General features: G+C 42.6%; 1 protein-coding gene across 1 annotated transcript; it reads right to left on the reverse strand.

Moving 5' to 3' along the window:
• Window positions 1-1620: 1620 nt before the first annotated feature.
• GLRX2 (glutaredoxin 2) lies at window positions 1621-12246 on the reverse strand. Its single transcript, XM_084796497.1, is given in 5 exon segments — window positions 1621-3714; window positions 3717-3816; window positions 4845-5021; window positions 8360-8423; window positions 11997-12246. Coding segments are annotated over 5 exon segments (504 nt in total). The 5' UTR covers window positions 12095-12246; the 3' UTR covers window positions 1621-3649.
• Window positions 12247-12429: the final 183 nt, after the last annotated feature.

Raw genomic sequence — 12429 nt, forward strand, 5'->3', positions numbered from 1 at the left:
AAACATTTTTAATCTTTAGTGTATGTTTAAGTGGATGTGGAGGAAGGTAAGAGTGGCATGTTAAAATAGGTGATGTTGGTTCTTTTTTCCTTCCACCTTTATGTGGGTTCCAGGCATCAGACATGGGTCTTTAGGCTTGACACAAATGCCTTTACCTTCTGAAAGTAGGTTTTCCTTCAGAGTCATATTACCCTTTTTATGCCGATATGGTATGGGAAAGAGAGTATGTGTCAATGCTATAGACATCAAAACCCTGGCATAGTGGTACATACCTAATAATTCCAGTATTCAGGAACCCTTGGGGAAATATCGAGTTTAAGGTCAGACTAGGCAACAGAGCAAGACCGGCTCAAAATAAAAAGCAACATTGTAGCCTGGAGTCTCTTTTTTCCTCAACATCTTGGCTAGGCAGGTGAGAAACCTAGAAGACCTGAGGGGTCCAAAAGGAAACCACACTGATTCAGAGTAGCTTCTGCACAGTGTCTCAATGCTGAACTCCATTCCACGTGACTTACAATCTGCACTTATCAATACACTCTGAAGACCCAAGGCTCCACTCAGTGTTCACCTACCTGCTAAGTCACAGGGATTTGAAAATTGCTTTCCCCTGCTGTAATAAAGTACCACTAAGAAGTTCCCCTAAGTTTTACTAACATAAACTGTGGTCCTGTCCTGGTCTCCTTCCCCCAAGCAAGCAGCATAAAGAGTTTAACAGAAAGTTCTATGTTGGCCGAGATTGTCATCTTTAGGGCAGCTGCTAACTTCAGTGCTTGCTTCCAGAATAGATCTGGAAATCTGTCCTGCTCCTAGATTTGTATATATTCCCTCCCCTTCAGTAGCCAAACCTTAAAAACCAACTTAGCCAGGCATCAAAAGGAATCTGCAGGTGCTGATATTGGAGACCAAATCAGGAACCTTGCACGTGCTGGATGCTGTTCCTCTTAAACACTGTTATCCCAAAAAGCAAAAGTAAATAATAAATATTGTATCCTTTAGGCTGAGAGGTAGCTCAGGGGGGAAAGGGTACTTGTTGCACAAGCCTGGTAACTGGAGTTCTGTCCCAGGAACCTATATGAAGGTAGGAGGAGAGAACTGACTCCACAAAGCTGTTCTGAGCTCCCCACGCAGCCCTCCTCCCAACACACACACACCCCTCACATTGTGTCTGGTGTATATGTGTGGTTTTCTAACTTGAATCCTTTAAATTATTTGTACACTCAAGCATATGCCTGCACATGGCCTATGTGAGAGCAAGCCCCCACACATGAACAAGTCAAGAGCTGCTTTCAGGAGTCATTTCTCTCCTTCTACTGTGGGTCCCAGGGACCTCACTCAGATATTCAGGCTTGCCTGGCAAGCATTTTTATCCACACAGCCATCCCGAATGCATCATTTAATTACTCAGAGAGGTAAAGACTTTTCTTGTTACTTTCTTGAGTCTTTTTGCAAAGACAGTTATTCTGCCTCAGTGAGGTCAGACTCCTTCACTTCTTTCACCTCTTAGCATCTGTGGATGAGGAGAATCCTAGTTTTCAAATTAATTCCTTTTGAATTTTTTTTAAGTCATTAATAAAACTCAACACGTCTGGTAGCATTGGAAGAGTTTATTTCTTTTTAAAATAAAATTATAAATGAAAATCAAGATACCCTATTGTTACTTTCAGTGTTCTTGAGACTTCAGATGATAAGGCTATTCTTAGGACTGATTTAGTTTAACTAGCATTTTAATTATTTTAAGTACCATCATCCTCTTATTTTCCACAAGCTTAGGAAACACTAATTAGTAAACATTCTTCCTAAGTATTCATTGTATAACTCAGTGGTAAGGCACCTGCCTAATATTCAGGCCCTGGGCCCAGGTCTAAATACCACACACAAAATTTCCTCAAAGCCAAGTACCATATTATCACCTTATCAGTGTAGGTAGGCATTTAAGTAACCTGCCTATGGCCTTATATCCAAATAGTGACAACAATGACAGCTTTACCTTTCTCATGCATAACAAGCTCCCTCTAATCTCTAACATGAATTTTACAACATAGCAAAAATATACACTTTCTCATGACATAATGTAAAATAAAAGAATAAAAGTATGCAATTTTCCTTTCCTACCAACATTACAACTTAAATGAACTATCAGGAGAGCAATTTAACTTCTCACTTTGTCAAGGTATCCAATGTGCAGAAGCAGCCCAGGTAGGATACTCACTGGCAACCAGCCACTGTCTTCCTCAAAGCTTTCCATCATTCCTTAGTCCATCTTGACCAGAAAGCTGAAGCACCCGCTCTGGGAGGTCCATGTTCTTCCTACCTCTGAGAAAGGCTCCGATTGTGGTAATCTGTCCAAAGTCACTCTGGGAATCTACTAGGAAATGCGTTCTTTCACCAACACTTAAAAAAATGCTTGATGATCAGAGGCTGGAAGTATGACCAGATTAGTAACATTGGAAATACTCAACACTTTTAAAATAATACGTCTTAAAGGGTTTGCTAAGTTTATCTGAAACTGAAAGCAGTTAAACAGTGTATCCCTAGTTAGAAAATAGTAAGATAACATTAGAAGTGACTTTAGGGACAATCTTACCCATCTATGCTGCTGAAACAGAATACCTGAGACCAAGTAGTTTCTGAGGAAGAAACTGTTTATAGTTCATAGGTTGGGAAGCTTTAGGTTAATGTGCCCACATCTAGTGAAGATTTTCTTGCTGCATCATGACACTGCAGAAGGGAGAAGGGTGAGAGCACAGGTGTGTGAGAGGAAAGGGGGCCAAACTCATCCTTTCATCAGGAACCACCGTCTGTGATAACTACCCAGACCTTTAATATAGCACCAACCCATCTATCTGCCCTCGTGATTAACCGTTTTTTAAAGGCCCCATCTCATGTGTTTCCAACACATGAAGTCTGTGATGAGGCACATTCGAAACATAACAGGGACCTTTAGTCTAAAATCCATCTAATACCTGGTTGCCTTAAACATTTCCAAGCTGAGGCATGGTGGTTCAGCATGTAATCCAAGCTTAGGAAACTGAGGCAGGAGGACTGATGTGAGTTTGAGGCCAGGCCAAGTTATAGAACGACCCTGTCTCCAAAAGAAAAAGAAAATCCAATAGCTGTTAGACATACTGGAATGCAGAACATTCCAACTGACAGTATGACTAAATTCATTTCTCAACTGTTTGAAAAGTCCATCTTCATTACAGTGGAACCTTTCACAACTATAAACTTCATTCCATCCTACATATTTAATATGTCTGATTATCTAGAACATCGTGTAAAGGGTTGTCATGATAGAGTATCCCAACCTACTGCACACCTGTACCCCATTAAATTTTAGGGAAGTCACACATCAGTCCTCACTCCTGGAAGCTAGTGAATGTGAGATGTTAACTCCTAAATACTACATGGAGTAAGAATTTCAAGGACTTACTTCCTCTTCATTGGAAAATTCATGAATACATTCCTAATAAATGTTCTTTACTTTTGGTGTAACTCCACCCCCTTCAGTTTTATAGACCATCTCATGCTCAAAAACTGGCCAGTAGCAAGATGAGGAGTCCATGGCAATTTATTGTTCATTATTTTGCATCATCCATATGAAGGTAATCCTTAAAATATCCTAAACAAGTAAAGGGTATGACTGCGTTAACTAACATTCACTGGTCATGGTGAATATCCGCATCACCCAACGTCTTTCCTCTTGCTTTTGTTTAAGTAACACTGATGAACCAGTGGCAGCAATTTCCCTTCTTTGTGAAGCCTATGAGTGTCAGTTGCACCTCCGATAAATGATCCATTGACAAAGATTCTTGGAACCTGTTGAATAAGCAAAAGATGAATGAGGCCCAATCATATGTGTCAGAACTAGTCCAATTTTGGAGGGGAATGAGGAAAAGTAACTTGCCCAAGATAGCAATAGTAAAAGAGGTAGGATTTAAATCCAAGACAATCTTTTTTTTTTTTTTTACTCTCTTTCTTTTGGCTGTGAGCCAGAACCTAGTAGACTTTTCCTGACACACTGAGCTTCGAGTTTCCCTCCTTTCTCCAACACCTCCTTCCCTGCCATATGGCTGCTTGTCTCCCACGGGGCTGGCCTCTGCACTGTCTTAAACAGCATGGCTTTGTTTCCTTTCTCCTCCATTCTTCTCCCTCAGGCAACTACTGAGCTTTTCAGCGTGCCCGACCCAGGAATTTTCCTTTTAAACTCAAATAAAACTGTCCTTGAGCAGAAAGGAGAGAAGAGGGGGAAGAAGAGGAAGGTAGGTAAGTATTAGTAATGTTTATGTGGTTCCCGTCTACATGTTTACCAAGGTCTTCTAAAAACCTTTACACGAGAAGGAAAGCAGCAATAACTAGTATTTTTGTGATTACTCATATGCAAACTTCTGGAAACCAGAACAATGAGTACGAAACACAGACAAGCACAGGGCCTGGAGACTGAGCCCGGGCTCTGGAAGGATAACTTTACCTTGCAGATAGCTCCAAAAAGATCTTAATGTTCCACAGACAAGCACTCATTACACCATCAGCTGCCTCATGCCAGCCTGTCTGTCTGTCTCTCTCTCTCTCTCTCTATGTCTCTGTCTGTCTCTGTCTGTCTCTGTCTTTCTCTCTCCTCTCTCCCCCCCCCACGCGCACGCGCGCGCACACACACACACACACACACACACACAGAGTAAACATAAACACTAAACTGTGCTGATTCCTATGCTATGAGGCTGGCTTCTTTGTCACTCTGCCATTCCCTTATCAATGTGAAATCCACAGAAGTGAGAAAGCCCAGGCTTGCTTTTTCCATCATGCAAGTCTGGTGCTCCGGGCTCATCACCGGGGGCCACACTCACAGTCCTCGCCCCAGTCATCTTGTGGAGAGCGTCCTGAAACTGGCTCCCGTGTTCCAGCATATCCAGTTCCACAACTTTATAGTTGACATTCATGTCATGGAAAATCTTCTTGGCCATTGAACAGTAAGAGCAGGATGTTTTTGAGAAAATCACCACACAATTGTTAGAAATTGTTTCCTGAAATTAAAAATAAATAAATAAGTAAGTAAGTAAGTAAGTAAAGCCTTTTCATCTTAGACATTACCTTTTGGAATGAAATCATAATTTACCGGAGGACTAAGATTCTGGAGTATAGAGCACAAATCTGTGCTCCAGTTAACTTTCTATTATCTATTTGTGGTATGTGTAGATTGAGGATATTATTCACTTCAAACGATGGCCGTTAGAAGCAAAAAAATATCAATACAATGCCTGAGAGTGGTATCAGGACTGAAACCAGTAAGAGTCCATCCTTTTTTCCTCTCTCGTATATTTCGACAGCCTGTTCTTACTCTGCAAACACTCCCGTATATTCTATATGTCATGAGGTCATTTCAGCTTCACTGTAATCTTAATATAGGTCCACCCTATGTTATTTAAACTGAGACACAGATGAAGAAATGTAACTTACCTGCTGCCCTTGATTAACAAGTGAGACATGAGTCTCGGTTGACCCTAGCCCTATAGTCCAGACACCTCGTCTCTATTGGATCTGTCAAATGTTTTAAGAAGTATTCAGATGGCATTTACTCTTTCTGCTGATGGCTTCCAGTTTCAAGGAAGTAATTTATCCTTAAAATGCACAGCTTTCACCAAGGTTGGACAATAGCTTCCTCTCTAAAAGCCATCATATTAAACTATGCTTTCCAGGTGACCCTGGAAAAGCCACTTCCAAAAAAGCTTCTCCGGTGGTTTGAAGCCGAAGCAAGTTTCCAAAATGACTATATGATACCAGCCTGCATTGCATGCAGTGTTCTCCAGGCCTTTACCTTTGGTGTATGCCTGCACAGCCTGTGATGTTTTCTTTTGTTTTATTTTTGTTTGTTTCTTTGTTTTGTTTTTGGGGTTGTTTTTTTGTTTTGTTTTGTTTTGTTTTATTTTGTTTTTTGGTTTGGTTTGGGGTTTTTTGGTTTTTTAAGACAGGGCTTTTTCCCAGCAGTTCTGGAACTCACCAGGCTGGTCTCAAACTCACAGTAACCCGCCCACCTCTTCCTCCTGAGTGTTGGGATTAAAGGCGTGTGTCACCACCACCTAGCATGTTCTTTATTTCTAACTGTGTGGATTTCCAAGTCCTCTAAGTGATTTGAGCCAAAAGTACTGGCCTCCACATAGGTTTTCAATGGACAAGTCTGCCACCTGAACATCTGCCAAAGAGGTTGTTACATGATACAGTGTCAACAGTGACTTCAAGATGAGAAAAAGGACTGGAGAGATGGCTCAGTGGCTAAGAGCACTGACTGCTCTTCCAGAGGTCCTGAGTTTGAGTCCAAGGAACCACATGGTGGCTCACAAGCATCTATAATGTGATCTGATGCCCTCTTCTGGTGTGCAGGTGTACATAATAGTAATAAATCTTAAAAAAAAAAAAAAGATGAAGAAAAAAAATGCAACATGCAAAACCCAGACAAAGTGCTTCAGAAAGTAGACCCCTCCTCAGGGGTGAGAAGTGTTCCGAGTCATAGCCAGATGTATGGATGTGATCTATTTAATGCTCTTTCTCCTGCTTACTCATAATATTTAATATTCTATCACAGGGAGCCCAACCATACAAGATAATATACCGCATTAGTGAATCAGTTTTACAGATGATAAAACAGAGGCTGAGAGGCTCATTGTACTTTTCCTCAAACTCCACACCTGAGGCCAGTAATCTTCTACCATGCTATTTAGGTGAGAAGCAGCTGAGCCTAGCATTTAGACTCGCAAAGATGAGCAGGCTGAGTGCTTCCATGGCACAGAAAGGCACTAATGAAGAGATCCCCATTGCCAGGGGGCTCATAAGCACTCTTGACTTTCTCTCAAGCTAATCCTAACTGAAACATTTCATGCTGCTGTCTTTGTACTTTTAAGTAAAGAATGCCCTGCACAAGAAGCTGCTTGCATTGCTGCTGTGCTCAAAACCGAGTGAGGTTAGCTAAAAGAAACTCAGATTCGCTATGTGTGTAACCCAGGGCCTCGCTTATGCCAGGCTAATGCTCTACCACTGAGCTGCACCCTCAGTCCAGAGCAGAAACAAAATATAAGCAGCAGATGGGGAGGAAGACAAAGATATGCCTTATGAGCCGGAAGAGAAGAAACATATGTGTAAGAGGAATTCTGAGGGGTTGGTTTGTCTTCATTTTTGTATGGAAAGAGGGATCTCAGAAGTGTTGTCCAAAGAAGCCTTGGGTTTTCTCTCCTCTTGCTTCAGCTCCCCGAGTGCTAATACCAGCAGGAAAACGATACCACATCCAGCTTATCACAAATGTTCTGAGGCAGAAATAATTAAGATTGACAGTGAAAGAGAAGAAAACAAGAGAATGCAACCATGTACAGAATCCCTAGGAGAATAATTTATGGTGTAATTATTGCACAGTAGGTTCTGTGTTAAAGCCAGAAAGCTGTTAAACAGCTGCTCATGCCAAAACCACACAATAACCCTGGCTCGGAACGGCCTAATTCTTAGGTATCAACGACAGCGGACTCAGAATGGACACGATAAAAAAAGAAATAAATTTAAAAAAGAATTCAACCTCATAGATGGATTTCATTAAAAGTAAAATTCAGGCAGGCTTGCTAGGACAGGCCTATAATCCCAGCTACACTGGAAGAGGAGGCAACACAGCAAGCCCAAGAGCAGCCTGAGTTAGAGCAGAGAGTAGTTAGCCCGGTCAACTAAAGGAGACCCTACACCTCAAAAGAAAAAGTGAAAATATGAACAGAGAGGCAGCTCCATGGTAAAAAATGTGCTTAGCAGTTCAGAATAACCTAGATATGTTAATGTTAAAACCAAAAAAAAAAAAAAAAAAGTCAGCGGAAAGGCCCAGAGAGATGGCTCAGTAGACAAGAGTGCTATCTGCACAAACACAAGGGACTGAGTTCAGATTCATCACCCACATAAAAAGCCATGTGTGGCGATGCACATACCTGGAACCCCAGCTCTGGGAAGTGGGGGTGATAGGAAGAGCAGAGACAGAACTGCTGGTGCCCACTGACTACCGGCCTAACTCTAAGTTCAGTGAGAAAGACCATGTCAATGGAATAAGGCAGATAATGATAGGACAGGACACAGAGTAACCCTCCTCAGGCCTCCACACAAGCACACACACACACCACACAGAAATCACACTCTCACACACAAAAAAAATAGAAAATAAACTTCAGAAATTTTAACTAAAAATTATAGGGAACTTGTCACAAGCATAATTTTGATACCAATTTTTAAAATAAATATTAGTTTAGTAATATATTTTCCAAACTCTTATCAAGCTGGACAAAGAGTAAATGTTTTAAGCATGTAAGGTATTTCTTCGCCCTCCAACTCCCCCATTACTCACTTGGATCTGGTTCACAGGAGTACTTGCTGACTTTCCCAAAGACGAGGATGTGCTGTTTCCCATTCTGAGACAAATGAAAAAAAGATCAGCACAGTTATTGAGGTGACCCTCGAGCACACGGGTTTCCAGTGGAAGACAACCTCAAATACACGTATGTCCAAAGACACAAAGCACGATCATTTCAAAATTCCAGTTCACCAACAGGACCCGGGTGCTTCTCTAAGAAGCCTTTCAATCAACTTTACCTGATAAAACCAATCTCTGTGCCTAAAGCTTAGTACATTCGTATTCTTAAGGAAATTCATAATCACCCAATATCAAATATCCTGCCCTAATAAAGGCCTGACCACTGGCAATAAGATGTTTTGCATTTCTTCTGAAAACATACAGAATTGGGAGGGGGCGGGAGGTAGAGAGATGACTCAGCAATTAAGAGCACTTGTGGCTCTTGCAGAAGACCCAGGTTCAGTTTCCAGCATCCACATCAATCCAGCTCATAACCAACTACCTGGAAATACAGCTTTAGGAGATCTGATGTCTTCTTCTTGTCTCCGAAGACATGGACACAATATGGCATACACATACATATACATAAACTACTTGCAAGACACTTATAATACTTAAAAGACACACATACATACAAGTAAAATAGTAACTTTTAAAACATGCAAAAAATGTCATGGACACTGTGAAGCAACGAACCTACAAAGACTTTGAAGGAATAAAGGGTTTCAACCACCTTAATCTAAAGTTCCCAATTTCCCAGTCCACCAAGTAGAAAAATAATCACTCCCACTCAAAGGGGTTTGTGGAGATTAAGTGAGCTGACATATACAGAAAGCAAAACTGTGTCTTAGACGCAGTGTCAATACTTAGCATGACTCCTGATTCTAAGGACCCTCATTTCCTCAGCATTTGTTAACTAACACCTGAGAGCTTAGAACAAGTAGTCAGGCAGGCGTAGTAGTGCACACCTTTAATCCCAGCGCTTGGAAGGCAGAGGCAGGCAAAGTTCTGTGAATTAAGGCTTGCCTGGCTTACACAGTGAGTTCCAAGACAGCCAGAGCTATGTAAAGAGACCTCAATCCAAAAAATAAAAATTAAATGAAAAAAGTATTCCCTGGACAGGAATATTGATGAAAAAAACAAAACCCAAAAAGGGGGCCAGTTAATCATCAAGTGTTTCCATGAATCCTAGGATCTTATTCCCTCATTCTTCTTGACTAGCAAACAAAACCTGACGACATCCTTGGAACAAATCAGACATGATGCAAACCACTAATCTTTCAAAAATATCAAAAAGGCAGGTGCTACAAAGAACTGCTCAAATATCTAGGGAATAAGGTTAAATAAAGAATTTAAAGTTCGGCCTAGAGAGATGGCTCAGCAGTTAAAAGCATTGGCTGCTCTTCCAGAGGTCCTTAGTTCGATTCCCAGCAACCATATGGTGGCTCACAACCATCTATAAAGTGATCTGTTACCCTCTTCTGGTGTGCATGAAGGCAGTGGTCTCATATACATGAAATAAATAAATGTTTTTTAAAAAGAGAATTTAAAGTTGAAATGGTTTGTTTTTAATATTTTTGTGCCCAGCATGGTGGTACACACCTTTAATGCCAGCACTCAGGAGGCAGAGGTAGGCAGATCTCTGTGAGTTCGAGGCCACCCTAGTCTACAAAAGAGAGTTCTAGAAAAGCCAAGGCTAAAAACCCCATCTTGAGGGGAAAAAAATATATGTATATATATACACACACACATATATATACATATATGTCTCTTTCTCTATATATATGTATATATACACATATATACATATACATACATGTATGTGTGTGTGTGTGTGTGTGTGTGTGTGTACACACACATGCAGAGAGAGTGAGAGAGTTTGAGTTGTTTTGAGACCAGGCTAACTTGGAACTTAAAGACTCTCCTTAGTCTCTCAATGCCTCTCAATGCTGGGATTAAAGGTGTGTGCCACTGTGTCCAGCTTAAAGATATACTTATGATTAAAGGGGGAAAATACCTCCTTCCATAAAAGCAATTCTTTCTGGGTATATTTATAGAAACATTGTGGAGTTTTATTTTTGTTTTGTTTTTGCTTTTGAAACAAGGTTTCTATGCGTAACAGCCCTAGCTATCCTGGAACTCTATTTGTAGACCAGGCCTCAAAAGTCACAGATATGCACCTACTTTGGCCTCCCCAGTTCTGGGATTAAAGGTGTGTGCCACCATGACCAGCTAATTGTGTTAAGTATAAAAGTAAGCTATTTTAAGTTTAAACTTCAAAGGCCTCAATCAAAGCATGCCTTAAATAACAGTACTTAAATCATGTTTCAGTCTTTTTTGGGGGGAATCCACGTTAAATTGCTTTTTCTGGTGCATGTTAGCACTGGATGATCAGTGTCTACTCTACATAGTTACTATGGATACTCTTCTAGTAGGCTGCAACAAGTGACACCTCCCGTAACGGCAAAGATGGGTTAGAGGCAGGAATCACTGCAACTAAATGTGTGTTCGTCCTTACCAGCCCTTGCTCCCCAAGAAACAAGGAAACCACTAAATCAAAAGCACCATGTGCTTATTCCAGGTAGAGAGAGGGTAGGAGCGAGTGGAAGACTTGGAGGGCTGCCCTATTTTGAAGGAGTCAGCTTTAAGGGAAAAAAGCTGGCTGAGTTTGTGAAGTCCAAAGCAGTGAAGAAAAGGCTACATGGCCTTGGGCTAGAAGACCGCTGGTTGGCACCAATCCAGTCTATTTGGGTTTGCAACTCTAAAACCACATCTGTTTCATCTCTAATTTAGCATTTTCCTCCTCAAACCTGTGCATTTTACAACGGATAAACTTTTCTAAGAAAATGAGAGGCCACAGGGAAGCGCATTCTGAAATATTACTCCACTCCAAGGAAAAAGCTCCAAAAAGGTATCCCTGCCTTTCTTGAGGCAGTCTCTTCAATTTCTAGTTTAGGTTTCCTATTAAGGAAAGGGGCAGGCACAGAGTGAATGCACAATAAACTCTTCACCTCAACATTGGTAAAGCACTAACTAGTCAAGCTCCACTTATGGAACACCTGCTGAGAGGTGGTAAGTGGGCAAGACAGGATATACCCCAGACATATCCAATAGGAAACAGTTCTAAGAACCTGTCAAATAGTTAACATCACGTGATCAGCGCTTTCACACCGGAAATCGCTGGAAGACAGTGGAAGAATGGATGCGCTGTGGATGCCGCTAATATGCCTTGACAGCTGCCTAGGTCAGGTGTGGTCAGCCAGGGCTGGTGTGCCAGCCCAGGGTATGCCAAGGAGGGAACCCAAGAAAAGCAATGCTCCCAATCAAGCCAGAAACCACATTTACAGGGTGCCAGAGTTACTAGCTGCAAAGCCTTGGCATTTAGAAGCAACAACACTCTTGTCTGTTTACTTCCTGAGACAGGACTGCCAGGACTTAGCATCGAAATCGGAGCGACAAAATCGTTCTCACAGCAAGGGAGACCTTTTTCTGGGCTCTCCCAGATCTACGCTGCCTTAAAAACCACACGCAGTGTCTATGAAGTTCCCACTAGGCTCGGACTCCCAGGAAAGGTCCACACGAACACTACCGCAGTGTCCCACGCACCCCGCAAGCCCGCCCCGCCGCGTACCCCGAGCCCGCAGCTCCAGCCGCGCAGCGCCGCCCCGTCACGCTGTTCCCGCTCACCACCAGCCGCCTCCCCGCCGAAACCACGTTAAGCCTGGACATGGCCAAGCGGCCCGGCGCCGGAGAGCTGCGGGCGAGCCTGACCACAATGCCCGGAGTCCGCCCCTCCAGCTGCCTCGCCCCGCCCCACCGGGCTGCCCGCGCAGCCGCCGGGCTCCGAGAGCCGGATCGTTTCCTGGCTTTCTGCCTCCGCCTCCGCGTGCCCGGAGCCCGCGCGCCCCCGAGCCCGCGCGCCCCTGAGCCTGCAGGTTCGCATCCTATATCGCGGGAGCGAGGCGCTCACCTACTCGTCGAGTTTTCCCGATCTCTGCCGAGTTCTCCCGAACCCGTTCAAGATTCAGAAAGGTTCAGTGGAGAACCCCAAGAAAAATGACCCC

This window comes from Acomys minous (genome assembly GCF_964271855.1).
Source record: "Acomys minous genome assembly, chromosome: 1".
Lineage (NCBI taxonomy): Eukaryota > Metazoa > Chordata > Mammalia > Rodentia > Muridae > Acomys > Acomys minous.